Source organism: Neoarius graeffei, chromosome 5 (assembly GCF_027579695.1).
Source record: "Neoarius graeffei isolate fNeoGra1 chromosome 5, fNeoGra1.pri, whole genome shotgun sequence".
In the NCBI taxonomy this organism is placed as follows: domain Eukaryota; kingdom Metazoa; phylum Chordata; class Actinopteri; order Siluriformes; family Ariidae; genus Neoarius; species Neoarius graeffei.
In genome coordinates this window covers 76,016,938-76,035,460 of record NC_083573.1, presented here as the reverse complement: position 1 = coordinate 76,035,460, position 18,523 = coordinate 76,016,938, and the positions used below count along the sequence as shown (strand labels likewise).

The 18,523-nt window shown below is 41.6% G+C and overlaps 1 protein-coding gene across 10 annotated transcripts in view; it reads right to left on the bottom strand.

Annotated features, from left to right (window-relative positions):
* The window catches only part of LOC132887067 (receptor-type tyrosine-protein phosphatase mu-like), a 521,363-nt gene that overhangs the window by 227,742 nt on the left and 275,098 nt on the right, over positions 1 to 18,523 (bottom strand). For all 10 annotated transcript variants that reach the window (XM_060922408.1, XM_060922409.1, XM_060922413.1 and 7 more), the window contains exon 7: positions 18,041 to 18,334. In XM_060922408.1, the coding sequence (XP_060778391.1) occupies positions 18,041 to 18,334 (294 nt within the window). The remainder of the gene's footprint in view (positions 1 to 18,040; positions 18,335 to 18,523) is intronic.

Genomic DNA, 18,523 nt, shown 5'->3' with positions numbered 1-18,523 from the left:
GCTACCTATCGCAGCTTGCATCAAATTTAAGACGTTGGTGCTAGCTTACCAGGCTCTCAAGGGGTTCGGGCCAGCATACCTCGAGAGTCTGATCCGCCCCTACACACCAGCCAGATCCCTACGCTCTGCTACTACTGGTCACCTGGCCCCTCCGCTCCTGCCCAGCCCGCTCAAGACTGCTGTCTGTCCTGGCTCTCTATTGGTGGAACGACCTTCCCATTGAGGTCAGAACTGCCGATTCCCTGACCATCTTCAAGCGCAGACTGAAGACTCACCTCTTCAGGCTGCACTTCTCCCCTGCTTCCCTGCCCACTGTGTAACTGCGTTTTGGTCTAGACCAACCCAGGCTGTGGACGGTCTAGCCTGGGGTTAGCTGTTTTGAGTTCTCTATTTAGTTATACTTTCTATGGTTGGTTTGTTTCCTTGTCTGTTTGAGTATTGGGATTTGAACAGCATATACACTAGGTGTTGCTGTCAATTGTTCAGCTGGCTGGCACTAGAACTTTCTTGTCAAGAAGTTCAGCACTTTGTGTACCTGACTTTTGCACTAGTTGTATGTTGCACTGGATAAAAGCGTCTGCTAAATGTAATGTAATACACCTAATAGATTGTGCTTGTAAACATAATAAGGACCAGCTGTCATATTATCTGCAATCCACATGTGCCATCATGTACACTGTACAGACACCAGTGCACAAAGTTATCTTTTTAAATGATCAATCAAGAAAAATGGGAAATTTAGCCAACAGAATAAAATTCATTGAATTACTCCGTGATGATTTCAGCACTGGTGTAAGAGCAACTAAAGAGCAGTCCAATCAAAATAACAATAAAGCTCCTGTTCATTTAGTGCCGCAACTGAATTTTAATTCAGGAGACTTAGGCTACGTTCACATTACAAGCCTCATGGTTCAATTCCGATTTTTTGTTCAGATCGGATTTGCCTATCTTGATGGTTTGCATCCATCATGACAAGTGACCTGTATCTAACTGTAATGGGAACACATTTGTCCTCCGAAGCTGCACACATGAACACAGTGATAGATTTTTTTGCACGAGTCATTTGCGTCACCAACAACAAAAAACATCATATTTGTGAGATGACTCATGATATTAAAACTGATTAAATGGACACGCTAGTAGCGAATGTCTGCATCACATTTTCAGAATCAGAATCACTTTATTGCCAGGTATGTTACACACACAAGGAATTTGACTCCGGTTCGACTTAGCTTTCATAGTACAGACAGAAAGAAAGTATAGAAAAAAAAAACACCACACACACAGAGAGAGTCTCACTGCAGTGAACTCCAGGGGGAGAATCGCGTTTCTACAGCGACAGCCTTGAAGGCAGTGCTGGCTGGGAGAGCGAAGATAAGATTGGAATTTGTTTAGACTTAAGATGGGTAGACGTGTCCTTTTTCGCTTAACCCGCTTGTCCATTCTGGCCACCAAAATGATCCATTTCTCTTTGCAAAGCCATCAACTTCTCCATGATGTTATCAATATTGCGACTCAAGTTCTGAACAGCCACAGTCTGAGTGCCGACAGCTCTGCCCACCGCCTCAATCATGTCGGGCAGCTTTGTGGGGCTTTGAAGAGCTGCCACCGTTAACTGATTTCCTCGATACACTAGGGCAATGCCAAGTCCAATCAGCAAAAATCCTGTGATCATGGTTCCGAATAGGTAAATATCCTCAATGTCCTCCACGGAAAGAATCGCCAAGCACACCACACGCCACTTCTCTCAGGCATCCATGGTGTATCCGGCTGCAAACGTTCCGGCAGGACAGGCAGGTTCCCCCGAACCCAGACTTCTCGTCGAGAAGATTGTGTCAATTGCGTGAAGTGACCAGTTGATCAAATCCATAAATTCGATTCGGAGAACACTGCAGGAAGGGTCTCTCAGACAAGACGAGTCCGCAGAAGCAAAGCAGGAGAGAGGCTTGTCAGGAAGGGAGAGACTGAGAGATGAGAGGAAAAAACACCTGCTCTGAAGGACAGCAAAGAGTTCATCAGCTGTACATGATCAGGTTGAGGAGGAAAAAAAAAGTCAGACAGCTAGCTTTTGCTGTTTTCGCAGCTATCGTATCTCTCCTCCATTGCTGTTTTGCTGCACTGCTGCTGCTGGGTGATGAAGGCAGTGCTCAGTGCATGCGTATAGGCGAGCCGTGTGAATTCCAATCTGACCGTTCTCATTCATGTCACAATGCCATGAATGAGAGATGCATACGGTTTCGGACCACGAATGAAAGTGCCTCAAATCTGATTTGAAAAGATTGGATTTCTGAGTCCACACAGCCCTGAAAACATCAGTTCTGTGTCACATGAAGGCAAAAAAAATCAGATTTGAGCCACTTCAGCCTGGTAATGTGAACGTAGCCTTACATGTATGATGCTTAGGATCAAATTGGACTCATTTTAATTTTTATAGCAATTTTATTCATTCCATATTCAATTACATGAAAATTAAATCAATACATTGTTTAGATATGTTGGTGTATTGCAGTGGAGCTGTAATGGAATATTGAAATGCTATTTTCTCTCTTTTCATCACTTTTGGGACTAACTTTAAACTTTAAAGTTTACTTACTTCGTTGTATAAAGTAGAAAATGTAAACATTCGACGACGTGAAGGGTTTTCCTAAGCCAATACACATATTTCCTGTCTACAAAGTCTAATTTTATGAGGCAACAATCTCAAAATTACATTCAGTGCAAAAGATGTTAGTGTACCTACATGTGTGCGTGTGTGTGTGTCCATATGCATCCACAGCTCCCCATGTTTCCATTAGCCACACCCTGCTCTGTAGCAGTTGTGGTCTGCAGGAGTAAATGAGGTTGTCAGGATTGAGTGAAGGTTTAAGTCTGGCAGTCAGAGAGCTGCTACACTCGAAAAGTAATACAAATGACCAGAATTAAACTGAGCAATGAGCCTACAGATCCCATCTCTCTCTCGCTCTTTCTCTCTCATACACACACAGACATGGCTGAGTGAAAACAGACTGAAATTAAAAAAAAAAGGAGGTGGCTAAGGTAATGGAGCGAATATGTTCAATGAGATGGGGTTTTTTTCGCAATGATGTCATTTTATAATACATCATGAAGTCATCTCATCTGTGCAACAGGAAATGTTTGTTTCATCGTTCATCAACAACATGGTAGACTTTCTCTGCTTTAAACTCGAGTTAAAAAATGTATTATATAAAAGAAAATGGTAAACGTTCGGGGCGACACAGTGGTGTAGTGGTTAGCACTGTTGCCTTACAGCAAGAAGGTTCTGGGCTCGAGCCCAGTGGCCGACGGGGGCCTTTCTGTGTGGAGTTTGCATGTTCTCCCCGTGTCCGCGTGGGTTTCCTCTGGGTGCTCCGGTTTCCTCCCACAGTCCAAAGACATGCAGATTAGGTTAACTGGTGACTCTAAATTGACCGTAGGTGTGAATGTGAGTGTGAATGGTTGTCTGTGTCTATGTGTCAGCCCTGTGATGACCTGGCGACTTGTCCAGGGTGTACCCCGCCTTTCGCCCGTAGTCAGCTGGGATAGGCTCCAGCTTGCCCGTGACCCTGCAGAAGATAAGCAGTTATGGATAATGGATGGATGGTAAATGTTTGACTAAGACAAGTCACTATGCCGCTTTTCCACTACCAACGCAGCTGAGTTGGGCTGAGCCGTGCCATGCTGAGTCGGGCTGAGTCGAGCTGAGTGGGGCTGTTGGAGTTGCATTTCGACTACAACCACGCTAAACCGTGCTGGCTGGAAGTGGGTGGACACATTGGGTGGAGTTAGCGAAAGTGGGTGGACGTCACGTGATGTCGTTAGGCGGCGCAAACAGTGACATCAGTGATCTTTTAAGCGGTAGACTCACGACCCGGATAGTAAACAATAAACATGGAGTCGTTAGTGGTGCTGGTCTTGGTGCTGTGGCTTGTTGTCACCGACAATGCCAACAGATACTGGCAAGAGCGTATAGATGAGGCGAGGCACATAAGGCTTCAGAAATTCTCGTAATTCGTAATTATTCTTCTTCCGGGTTTACGGTGTTTACAGATCCCAGCGTGCTCGCGGGGTGTGTGTGGGCATGTGAGGACACTCCTCCTCACCAATCATTGCACAGGGGAGTGTCTGCTCACGCCCCTAGCCCCACTCAGCTCGGTTTGGCTCGCTTCAGCCCTACTCCAAAACCGTGCGAGTTTTGGGGGCTAAGCAGGGCTGAAGCGAGCTGAGTCGTGCTGCTCTAAGGTAGTCGAAACGTGAGCTGTGTCAGGCTGAAGTGAGCTGAAGCGAGCTGAAGTGAGCTGAAAAAGGGTAGTGGAAAAGGGCCATATGACATCATCCATCCATCCATCCATCCATCCATCCATCCATCCATCCATCCACTAGCTATACCACTTACCCTTTGAGGGTCTTCGGGGACTTTGGGCGAGAGGCAGGGTTCACCTTGGGTAGGTTGCTAATCTATCTCAGGGCTAACACAGAGACAAACAACCATTCACGCTCACATCCCCACCAATGCGCAATTTAGAGTAGCCAATTGACCTAATCTACACGCCTTTGGACTCATCTCATCTCATTATCTGTAGCCGCTTTATCCTGTTCTACAGGGTCGCAGGCAAGCTGGAGCCTATCCCAGCTGACTACGGGCAAAAGGCGGGGTACACCCTGGACAAGTCGCCAGGTCATCACAGGGCTGACACATAGACACAGACAACCATTCACACTCACATTCACACCTACGGTCAATTTAGAGTCACCAGTTAACCTAACCTGCATGTCTTTGGACTGTGGGGGAAACCGGAGCACCCGGAGGAAACCCACACAGGCATGAGGAGAACAAACTCCACACAGAACTTTAGGCCCCAGTCAGCCATAAGGTTCAAACCCAAGAATCGTCTTACTATGAGGTGACAGTGCTAACTGCTACACCACCGTGCCTCCCATACAGTGACATCAGATGTCCACAAACGTTTCGATGATATCTTTGTGAGATACCAAAGATATTTTCCATCTTATTCAGTAATGAGTAACTGATTGGAAATTAAAATCTATTTTTGGACTAATTAATTAATTTAACCTCCTTTTCCTTGTTAAGTCATTAACTCCATTAGCAAAATTAAATATTGTGAAACTGCAGTGAGTACTGAGAAAATGGCACACGCGCACACACACACACACACACACACACACACACACACACACACACACAGAGAGAGTCATTCAAACATTCACAATTCATAGGAAAGATCAATTTGAGAAATCGGTCCGAGGAGGCCGAGGAAAAAGCCAAACTCCAGTCTGATCTTGATAAAGTTTGTCATGATACACAATCCAGGCCTGCTGTGTCCCTGCCAAACACCAGTGTAAATGAAATAGCAGGAGACAGAGAAGGCTGAAGGGTGCAGGGGGACATTTCTTTCTATAATTGCTTTGGATATTTGTTTTCCTGTTTACCTCATCTGAGAAACTTGTCGCCTGCGAAAAGTGCATTACTGACTACATGCTCACTCACACTTTCACACATATGGAGCGACATACACTCGCTGGCACAAACACACAGGGCGTGATTGCACATATCAGCAATTTTTAAATATCTTTTTAGATTGGTATTTCCTCTTTGCAAACTTTCCCAACAATGGACATACTGACATCTCTCTCTCTCTCTCTCTCTCTCTCTCTCTCACACACACACACACACACACACACACACACACACACACACACACACACAGATCAAACTGGGATAGTTAGCTGGCTTGTCTCTCTTTGAACGTTGAGGGTCCCCCCCTCAACAGTCCAAACAGAAATGAACAGAACATGCGGATTTATTTCATTATCCACCAGTTTTACTTGAGAGTCAAAGTGACTGCAGAATCATTTCTGCACAATGACACCAACACAATGCCACCATCACTGTTCCTGCGTCTGCTTGCCTCTTATTCATACACGAGTTTATACTGCAGCTAGTGACAGAAATTCTTATCAAGTATCCCCGCAATAAATATAAGATTATTTACATTTCAACTACCTGATAATGAAAATATGACAAACGAAAATAACATTTTAAAGATGTTATCAGTGTGTGAAAAGTCTGTGTAAAATTGGCTGCCCAATTTATCAGGAAACAGATAACATCTCTGTAAAATCACTTTATTGGTACGATTTTGAGAAGCTAAATATTTCTGCAGATAAAAAATAATAATAATAATACCATTTGCAAATAACTGGACAAAGACAACATTGTTAAATTATTATTAGTATCCATCCATCCATTATCTGTAGCCGCTTATCCTGTTCTAGCGGGTCGCAGGCAAGCTGGAGCCTATCCCAGCTGACTATGGGTGAGAGGCGGGGTACACCCTGGACAAGTCGCCAGGTCATCACAGGGCTGACACAGACACAAGCAACCATTCACACCTACGGTCAATTTAGAGTCACCAGTTAGCCTAACCTGCATGTCTTTGGGGGAAACCAGAGCACCCAGAGGAAACCCACACGGACACGGGGAGAACATGCCAACACCATACACTGGGCTCGAACCCAGGACCTCCTTGCTGTGAGGTGACAGTGCTAACCACTACACCACCGTGCCGCCTAGCAGTAGTAATATTATTATTCCTTTAGTTTAGTCAGTGTACAAATTCCATTTGCAGAACAGTTAGGACAGTTTTCAAAATGCAATAAAAACAAAAATCTGTTATTTGTTAATTCATGTGAACCTTTATTTAACTGAAAAATATAATGAAAAGGTTTTCAACAGTTTTTCTGACCAACTTAATTGTATTTTGTAAATATAAATGAAGTTAGAATTTGATGCCTGCAAAACACACAAAAAAAGCTGGGGATAATTTTATAGGATTTTCAGTTACCACCATTTTGGAAAATTCCACAATAAGCAGGTTAATTGGTAACAGGCGAGGGTATCGTGATTAGGTATAAAAGGAGCATGCACCAAAGGCTCAGTCTTTGTAAGCAAGGATGTGACTGACCTTTAAGCCCTCAGGCAGTACTGCTAATGTGACAAATATAGCCACATGAGCTCAGGACTACTTCGGAAAACCGTTGTTACATAACAGAGTCCGACGCTGCATCCAGAAATGCAACCTGAAACTGTATTACGCAAGGAGGAAGCCATTCATCAATTCTGTGCAGAAATGCCACCGATTTCTCTGGGCCTGAACTCATCTCAGGTGACCCGAAAGACAGTGGAAATGTGTGCTGTGGTCAGACGAGTCAACATTTCAGCTTGTTTTCAAGCAAACTGGATGTCAAGTTCTCAGTACCAAAGGTGAACACAATCATCCAGTTTATCAGAGAAAAGTGCAAAAACCAGCATCTGTGATAGTATGGGGGGCATCAGTGCCCACGGCATGGGTGAGTTGCATGTGTCTGAAGGTACCATTGATATATTGGGATTTTAGAGAGACATATTCATCAAGGCAACGTCTCTTCCCAGGAAGTCCATGCTTATTTCAGCAGGACAATACCAGACCTCATTCTGCACAGGTTACAACAGCATGTCTTCATAGACACAGAGTGCGTGTGCTTGACTGGCCTGCTGCCAGTCCAGATCTGTCCAGATTGAAAATGTATGATGCATCATGAAGAGGAGAATCAGACAATGGCGACCACGGACTGCTGAGCAGCTGAAGTCTTGTATCAGGCAAGAATGGGCAAAAATTCCAATTGCAAAACTGCAACAATTAGTATCCTCACAAACCATACAATTAAAAAGTGTTATTAAAATGAAGGGTTACATAACACAGTGGTAATAATGCCTCTGTCCCAACTTTTTTTTGAGTGTGTTGCAGGCATCAAATTTTAACTTTGTTTATATTTACAAAATACAATTATGTTGGTCAGTAAAACTATTGAAAATCTTTATGTACTTTTGTCAGTTGAATAAAGGTTCACATGAATTAACAAATGACAGATTTTTGTTTTCATTGCATTTTGAAAAATATCCCAACTTTTCTGGAAATGGGGTTACTACGGTATATGTTGTTGCCCACTGTGACATGGTGCACACTCACGGCTTCAAACTCCATTCGTGAGTACCAAAAATCACACAGCTGGATTCTTTGGTATTGCACTAGTGGACAAAATCTTCGTGACATTATTCTGATACACACTGGAAAAAAAAAGCACTACTGTAGAAATTTAGCTCTGGCAGTATGTATTCCTACAGATATATTAAAAAAAAAAAAAAGCATCCACGTGTCTGCTGTACTGTAGTTACACAGTTCATTCACAGGTCTGGTCAGTGTCTAGTAGGCCTGTGGAAGTCAAACACTAGCCCTCATAATGAAATATACACACTTCATTATAACAATTACCATGGTTCGCTAGCCTGGGGCATGAGGTAATTATACCTATCACAACACCTGCAATTAAATCTTCTGAAATCCACAGACCTGCTACGTCTACCAGCCTGCCGCCTCACAGCCAGTGATCTTACATCATGTTGGTAGGAACATTACAGTAGGTATTAAATCATTCTAAATCACTGCAGCCATGGGTCCGAGAAATGTAGGCCTAGACCTACAATTTATTTTTGCAAAAACATCTATCAATTTGTTTTTCCATTTTCCTTGAAATCAGATTCTGTTAATATGCATGTGCCCCCTCACTGCTGAAACCTAATTAGCTGTGATGCTTGCTGATTAGTTTTTGCCCTTACATAAGTGTGATTTCCAGGAGAAGTCAGTGGCCAGGGTTGATACTTGTGAAACACAGCATGGACGATATGTCTGCAGTCCATGTGTGCATGTACTGTATGTGGGTGTGTTTCAAATGTCGTTCTAATGTGCGGGGCATGTAGACTGGAGCCAGGGCATATCATGGCATGCTGTGAGGCACGTTTGAGCTCCGCCTGGCCTCTTGTAGTTTTCTGAAGCTTTCCGCCCGATGCTATATGATATCCCACACCTTTGTGTGATCTGTCTGTCTCCTGAGTGCAAATTTTCTGCACCTCATTGCTTCTACCAGCTCGAGACAATGTACGGGTAAGTGCTCCTTAAAGGGTTATCCCTGTAGCCAAAACTATGACTTCATGCATCTTATCATCATCACCCTGTTGGCAAGATATCACTACGTTCTCAGTCTTGTTTTTGATTTGATAATGACAGAAAAAGCCTTCATAGCTGATGTTATCTGTTTTCGTATGGCTTCCTATCCTGAGGGGCTAAAAGCTAATGTAGACCAGACAAGTGGCTAAATAATGAAACTGTGATTTATGTAAATGTGCTTTTACTATGCCCTTAGCATCTTTTTGTCCATTGGCTGACGAACAGCACGGTGCGCTAATGGTTGGTTAGCGCAAAAGCAAATGGAAAAGCGATTAGCTTGGCGTGGGAGAGCAATGCAGATACCCTTCTGCATTCCTGCCATCGCGCTAATCACTGCAGTCATTTAAAAGAAGAGTCATTGCACCTGTTTAATTACTGTGATAATTGCACACCGTTTGTTTGTAGCCCAGGGGGTCCCGAGCCATGTCGCTAATGTGCACAGCATTTTTGACAAGTCCTTAATAACGTTAATGTATCTATGCCATTACGGGAGATGCATTTCCTCCCTGCAGGAGAGATACATGAACTGGACAGTGTGTTAGATGGAGAGCTATATGCCTGTTCATTAGACAGGGAAAACACTGTGGAAGTAAACAATGTCATTGTTTATTCAATTGTAATGAATTTAGCATTAGCCGTTTCATTGCTCGCTGCTAATGTCGTTCCAGACAAGTCTTATGGATAGGGAACCAAGAGTTGCTCCTGCAAGGAAAACTTCAATTAAAAAAAAAAAAAGGCCTAGGCTACACTGCACATTTTTTCTGCTTAGCCTGCTCTAACACACTCATTTTACACCCGTGGTGGGTTGAGTCAGGTGTGTTGGGAGTGTGGAAGACACTTAAATTTGCAGTTGTAGCACTAGTCCAGGAGCAGGAAATAGTCAGGGGCCTGTTTTCTGATTCCACGCATACAGTATATGAAACGTGGAATTAATCTGTTCTTCTCATCTCATCTCATTATCTCTAGCCGCTTTATCCTTCTACAGGGTCGCAGGCAAGCTGGAGCCTATCCCAGCTGACTACGGGTGAAAGGCGGGGTACACCCTGGACAAGTCGCCAGGTCATCACAGGGCTGACACATAGACACAGACAACCATTCACACTCACATTCACACCTACGCTCAATTTAGAGCCACCAGTTAACCTAACCTGCATGTCTTTGGACTGTGGGGGAAACCGGAGCACCCGGAGGAAACCCACGCGGACACGGGGAGAACATGCAAACTCCGCACAGAAAGGCCCTCGCCGGCCACGGGGCTCGAACCCGCACCTTCTTGCTGTGAGGCGACAGCGTTAACCACTACACCACCGTGCCGCCTAATCTGTTCTTTGGATTTTCAAATCCATCAAGTTATTCAAAACCTTCAGATTAATAAATGTGTATTCTTGGAACAGACTAGCAAATTCAGCTCTGCTATTTTCACCTTCTCGTTGTAGTAGTGTAAGGAAATTCTCATTGTAGTAGTGTAAGGAAATTCAGACTGGGGAAGAAAACAAAAAGCATGACTAAGCAACTGATAAACAAGATTACTTGGTTGCATGACTAATTCAACACATGCTATGACCTCTTACACATATCGGGGTGGAAACAATAGATTTACAAACAAAAGTCAACAGAAAGGCATGGATGATTCAAAGGGTAGTCACAAAAAGCACCGCTGCAAATTCCTCTCATCACATCCCGGGTTGACTCTAAATTGACCGTAGGTGTGAATGTGAGTGTGAATGGTTGTCTGTGTCTATGTGTCAGCCCTGTGATGACCTGGAGACTTGTCCAGGGTGTACCCCGCCTTTCGCCCGTAGTCAGCTGGGATAGGCTCCAGCTTGCCTGCGACCCTGTAGAAGGATAAAGCGGCTAGAGATAATGAGATGAGATGAGACATCCCGGGTTTAGACAGCGTTTCTCCAGCACTTCAGGGACAGCGACAACTCATAAAAAGTGAATATCGAATATTATTTCCCAGTAAATGGAAGTCCCAAAATAGTTTATTTCTCTAACGCCACAGTAATTAGTCAAGTCAAGTTTATTTGTCTAGCGCTTTTAACAATAAACATTGTTGCAAAGCAGCTTTACAGAATTTGAATGACTTAAAATATGAGCTAATTTTATCCCTAATCTATCCCCAGTGAGCAAGCCTGTGGCGACGGTGGCAAGGAAAAACTCCCTCAGACGACATGAGGAAGAAACCTCGAGAGGAACCAGACTCAAAAGGGAACCCATCCTCATTTGGGCAACAACAGATAACATGACTATAATATTAAAGGTCCCATGGCATGGTGGTTTGTTGATGCTTTAAACGGGCTCGTGGAGGTTTCCGGATGTTATATCTGCAGCCTTTCTCGAAATGAACCCTCGGCACGTAAATATAGCCTCCTGGGAGAAAGCCCCATTTCAGCGCTTTTCCCAGTGCGTCGTTTTGCTAATGAGAAGCAGGAGGCGGGGAAGGGTAGAGGGTGGGGGCGGGCCATGGGGGGAGGGGCTTGACCAAGCTGCGCACACACATACTCGCTGCTATCAGCGCCTGTAGCCACGCTGCTAAGACAAAACCCCGTTCTCCCTCAGACTCCTTTCGTAAACTCAACGTGACACAGAGAACAGAGAGTGAGAGTGTTCGGAGTGGTAGTTTACGAACGTATAATACCCTAGGCTTGAACACGCACTCCATAACCAAAGAGGATAGAAGCAGCAACTACAGCAACGTATCGCTTATCCAACAGAAGACATGCATTGCGGAGCAATAGTCAAACATAAGCTCATAAGTTACAGTCAATTTCCAGATTAAACTCGGTTTAACAGAGCATGCTGCATGCTCTTTAGTTTTGTAGCGCAGATTACCTGGCTAACTGCAGGAAGCGGTTAGCTGCACAGCTAATGTAGCCATTGCTAGGCTAACGCACCGATTTTAAAACACGGCAAAACGACCAGTTATACACTTACTTGTTCGGTGTTTGTGGCTGATGCGGCAGGGATGCTTGGTACGGACCCAGGCTTCAGTGACAGTTGATGTGCAAAACCTGCCCTGTACTGTCCCAAGTTGTGGAAACATTCCTCAGGAAAATGCTTCCAACAAACATACACCGTCTTAGGTAGACTTGACGGCGTATTATTGAAGTAAATAAAATTAAGCCACTGCGTCTTCAGGGGCTCTCCCGTCGGCAGTAAAAACAGACTCTTTTCTGTGTTGTCACATCCATGTACAGCGCAATTTCCATGTTTCGCTCGCTTAGGTGATGCCATGTTGTTGTGTCCTCTATGGTCTCCTCACTACAACTGGGCGGGGCAATCCATACAGTGGGTGGGAATCCAGAGGGGGGGCGTGGGGATCATCTCCCTTGCTGACGTAGTAAAGGGAAGAGCTTATCAACGCGCCGTTTTGACGCGCCATTCTCAAATGTTGGGCATAGTTTGGTTTACACATTATGAAATTTCTAGCCACAGGGGTGACTTAAGAAGGTCAGAGGAACTCATTTTAACGTTAAAAAACCTCAGAAAGTGAAAATTTCATGCCATGGGACCTTTAACAGTTTTAACATGAAGTCAGTTTCGTTGATGTTATAAACGTCAATGATTACTTGATTATTAACCCCTTGGCTGCCACCCATAATTAATTGTAATGTGCCGGGCATATAGGACAAAAATAGGTCAAAATTGGGATATTTTGATAATTTTTCTCTAACTTGTTCAGAACTTTATATTTTTAATATTTGTCTAGAAAAATCACAAAAAACACTGTTGTAGAGTAAAAGGGTCATTCCATGCCAAATCAACAAATATCTGACAAATTTATGCTCGACCATCTCAGATTTCAATGAAATTTGGAGGGTTCAGAGATACTATTAAAAGAAGTTAATCCCCAAAATTTGAGCTTCCTATCTCCAACGGTTTCAGAGATACAGGCATTTGAATTTTTCGATTTTTTTGCATTTTGCTCAAAACATACATATTTCAAAGTGTAATATAATCTTTATTATGCAAGATAGAAACCTAAAATTTTGCACAGAGAGACTCAATGTCATGTACTACAAGCTTCAACTTAGAATTTCAATGGTCATTGTATATTAGATGGTGATTTTAACAAGGAAATTAAAAAGAGAAATTTGCATTTTTTGCATTTTTAATTCATTCTGGAAGCTTGCCTGTGGCAGTAATGCTTAAACTAAGAATGTTATTCAAATCTACACAGAAATATCTACCAATTTCAGTTTTACCAAGTCTCCACTATTCCTAGTTTGTCTGTAATAGGGTTTTGAAATTTGCCGATTTCTAAAACATGCCATTTTCAGTAGCATGGATTCCAATGTGGGATAGCAGTTAGGAACTTGTAAATTTTTTTCAGTAATCTCCTAGACCCATATTTTATATTTCCAAGTTTTTGTTCTGTGTCTCTCAAGTATTTCTGAGCTACAGGTGTTTAAAAAATCCATTTTTTTCCAAATTCGAATTTTTGATATTATTTCCATTTTATTGATGATTAAGGACTGATAAATACAACTAAATTATTTGTATAGATAAGGAAACATTTTACTTGTGTTCATGTCACAGAAATATGGTTTTAAAAATATTATCATTTTGAAATAAGCTAAATAATATATGAACATTTCACATTTTTCAAAGAAGTCAGTCATTTTTCATATAAATCACTTGCTCTTCTTGACTGCAAGGAACTTTTCTTTGATAGAATCTACTGTTGACTGGTCAATGGTGCAACTTCTTGCTGACCTAGAACTAGAAGCAGTTGGGGGAGGAATGACTTGTAGAATGTGTTCTGCAGGAACCCAACAAATATCCTTCTTCAAAGGCCACTTAAACTGGTTGCAGGGATCATGAGGATGCATAAATTTGACTTCGTAGTCTTCATATTCAGTAGATCTTTGAACTATATTGCCACACCACCAGTTGCCATCACATAGACAGGCAATGTATTGTCCTGGGAAGTATTCTTGCACTGTTTCCTGTCATATGCAGCTTTCTGTTTGTGGCTATACTTGGCAATTTTCAGTGGAGAGCAACCAATTGACACAAGGCTTTTGTCAAGTGATTCAGCTACCTCACCAGTGTATGTTGGATCCACATCTACACACATGCTCTCTTGTTCTGATTCTGTAGAACCTGCTGAACCTGCTTGGCTTAAATGTTCTTTCACTCTCTGTGAACATTTAGAACACAATTTTTGTCCAGGTTTAATATTTTTATTTATCAGTTTTGAAAGTGAATCTGCTGTTTCAGGAAGAATTGAACGTAATTCTGTTTTAACTTTTTTCTTGTGCCTTTCATATGGATCACAACAACTTTTCTGTAGCTCTTCATATTTCATCAGAAACAGTTTCTCATGATGCAGACATACTGTGTCTGTGCTTGAAATGTTCTCAAGTTCAGTTCTCTGTTTAATTAATGAAATTTGCTCCAAACTATACTGAGAGAGTGTATTTAACTTACAATTTCTGTTGTATGTTAGTTTATGGCAGTCAGAATCTTTCTTTAGTCCAATTCCTATAGAACAGGGAGGAAGTTCAGCCATTTCTAGATGTCTAAGAACAAACTCATTTATACTGATCTCAAACTGAAAGCAACTACAATTAAATTCCCTAGTCAACTATTCAAAATATCCAATCCTTGCAAAGAAACACATTCAGTTAATAACATTGGTAAATTTTCTCAGTGCTCTGTATTACAATGTATTTAATATAATCCAAGCAATATAATGTTATCTGAACAAGTATGCAGTTTACGGACTCTAAAACTATAAGATATGAGCCACCTGTTCTGGTATCAAAGGTCACCTTTGTGCTGTGTTGATATTGATAAGGCTGGCTGTTGACTGGTACACAATAGCTGGTCATTGATTGCTAATGTTACACAATCTTAGATTAAAATCAATTTACAAATAATTCTGAGCATTAATTGAAATTTTATTTAAAATTGAGGAAGAAACATGTCTCCTAACCTACTTGAGCCTTATTGAAGCATTTATTAACCCTCAAATATCAGTTATATGAAAATATATCAAAAATTCGAATTTGGTGAAAATGGATTTTTTAAACCCCTGTAGTTTAAAAATACTTGAGAGACACAGAACAAAAATTTGGAAATATAAAATATGGGTCTTGGGGATTACTGAAAAAATTTACAAGTTCCTAACTGCTATCCCACATTGGATTTCTTGCTACTGAAAATGGCATGTTTTAGAAATCGGCAAATTTCAAAACCCTATTACAGACAAACTAGGAATAGTGGAAACTTGGTAAAACTGAAATTGGTAGATATTTCTGTGTAGATTTGAATAGCATTCTTAGTTTAAGCATTACTGCCACAGGCAAGCTTCCAGAATGAGTTAAAATGCAAAAAAATGCAAATTTGTCTTTTTAATTTTCTTGTTAAAATCACCATCTAATATACAGTACAATGACCATTGAAATTCTAAGTTGAAGCTTGTAGTACAAGACATTGAGTCTCTCTGTGCAAAATTTTAGGTTTCTATCTTGCATAATAAAGATTATATTGCACTTTGAAATATGTATGTTTTGAGCAAAAAACAAAAAAATCGAAAAATTCAAATGCCTGTATCTCTGAAACTATTGGTGATAGGAAGCTCAAGTTTTGGGGATTAACGTCTTTTAATAGTATCTCTGAGCCCTCCAAATTTCATTGAAATCTGAGATGGTCGAGCATAACCTCTTGTTGATTTGGCATGGAATGACCCAAAAATAACTTTAGTAATCAAAAACAACTTCAAAAACATAAAAAAAAAACACCCCAAGACAACAGGTCTTGTCAATGAGAACCTGTCCATAAGTATGAATTATTAGTACTTGAAAACACAATGTACACCAAGTAACTGGATACCATTTTTATGCTGGTCTTTGGTATGACCCGACCATGAATAGGACTCCTGATGGAGAGGCAGACACGCTAACCACTAGGCCAACTCATGGTAATTTGCCACTGTGAAGTAAAAGTAATGTACCATGTAAGGTGCATAAAAGGCAGTGTTTTTGACGAGTAGCGTACGTCATAAGGCATGGTGGTAAAAGATTTCATGACGTACGTGACTCGTCCAAGGGGTTAATGAACAACACATTATTTTAAACTGTTTATAGTTATACGTATTTAACACTGTGAAACATCTGCAAGACAAGTTAGCTCCTATTATGGAAAATCTAAAAAATATGGAATAGTTATGGAAGGTATAAAAATGCAGCCTGTCATGTTATCTAGAAAAGTGCAAAGTTGTCTATCCTGAAGATGCTGACTAATACAAAGCACTGATATTGGAGACGCTGTCTGTAAATGTTAAATAAATGCACCCCCCCCCCCCCCCCAGAAAACATCACCATGTCAACAATCACATGCTTTTCTTTGTTAAATAAAATTACCTTTTTATTGGTTTCTTGTTAACCTTAGATTGTGCAAAGTGTTCATCATGAATGACATATTACTACAGAAATAACAGTGTATTCGAACCAGAGCGTTAATTCACAATTATTCACTGAAGGTGAAGTGAATATCAGTGAATAATAACTGAGACAAAGTCGAGGTTATTATTCACAGATATTCACTGAGCCTGAGGCAGATCACTGTTTTAGTATAAATACACAGTTGATTATTTTTTAAAAAATAATAAAAAATAAATCATATTAACAAAAATCATTTATTTCAAACTTTAAAAGCGGCATGCAAGTGTAATGCACGCAGACTTGTGCCACTTATCTATGCACGTCATATAAAATACTTTGTTTTGAAATAGATAAAATAAATCGCAGTTCCACCTTACGTTTGAATAGTTTTGGACCAAACTTCGTAACATCTTTAGTGCTTTTAGGAACAGCATTTTCTTTCATAATTTGTAATTCTTCCTCACTTACGGTGACAAAGCGATCGGCCGCCATTTTGCCAAGTCACTCGAGGTGATTATCGAGAAATGGTCAGAATCTCTCGACCAATCAGTGCATGCGATTTTCTATAATTACCTCCGTATTTATACTAATACGGTATAAACATTTCATTCAATTTATAGCTGGAATTACTGTCACCTCTTCTGACCAAATTGCTGGGCAGCTTAGCACAAATAATAAATGTTAAGAGCGGGTTAAACATCTAATACTCGTAGACGGAACCTCCCTACTTCCAGTGCTCAGTGTCCGAGACTAATATCTGATTTAAGAGTCTATTTGCGCATATTATGGTCAACTCCTGTAAGAGAGAACGTTGTGGGGAAGGGATATAATAGGCACAAGGAAAACTTAACTAGTTACAAAATACTGACCCTCCTCTTCTTTCGGCTGCTCCCATTAAGGGCCGCCACAGCAGATTATCATAATTCGTATATTTGCTTTGGCACAGGTTTTACACCAGATGACCTTCATGACGCAATCCTCCCCAGTCTATCTGGGCTTGGGACCAACACAAAGTATGCACTGGCTTGTGCAACCCCAGTGGCTGGGTATTTTACCTAATCTGTATGTCTTTGACCTGTGAGTGGAAACCAGAGCACCTGGAGGAAACGCACGCAGACACCATGCAAACTCCATACAGAAAAGCCCCCATCAGCCATGAGGTTCGAACTTGGAACCTTCTTGCTGTGAGGCAACGGTGCTAACCACTACACCACCGTGCCACCCAGATACAAAATACTGACACTATGATGTGCTAACGTTGCTTAGGCTACATATATTGAAAAAAAAAATGAAGCGTTTACCAGCTAAACACTGAGTACATAATTTTAAAGTCGAGTAATTTTTAAGACCTTCTGAAGTGTCTGTATGGACAGTGAATAAGTTGTTGTATGATGAAAATATTATTTTCCGACCAGACAGAACAAGAATGAACTCCCCATTGAGAAGCTTTCCAATCTGGTGTTGAATTAAACCTCACAGGAGGGGTGTCTTTTCATTACTTCACTTATCATTCCACATGTACAAATACAGCTATATTCATGAACAAAAGACAAAGGAGGAGAGAAGAGGATCTTAGGAACTCACCAGCACACTTGGTCCTGGCGCGCAGTGGTGGACCTGGAGCTCCAGTGCCGCCTTCGTTGGGTCTTGTTAGAAGAACACTGATCTCATATTCAGTGTCTGGGTCAAGGTGGCCGATCTTGTGATTCGGCTTATCCACGGGCTGATTGTCGATCAGGCTTCCAGACGTGGTGCGGTACTCCACCTCTTTCTCGATGATAGGGCCATCACCATTGATTGAGTTAGCATTGAGCTGGATCCACAGATAGGTGGCCCCCACCGCGGTCAGCTGAGGTGGTGCGATTGGGATCGGGGGTTCTGAGTGGGAAAAGGGACATCTTTTTAATGACAGCTCTTCAGCTACATTTTTAATGGCACCAGTATTCAATGTATATAAAGAACAGAAAACTTCATACATGTCTTCAAAAACTGATATATTCAGATCCTGCATATATCATGTTCAGTGTAACTTCAATTAGTTGCACGAGGAACCTCATTTCATAATCA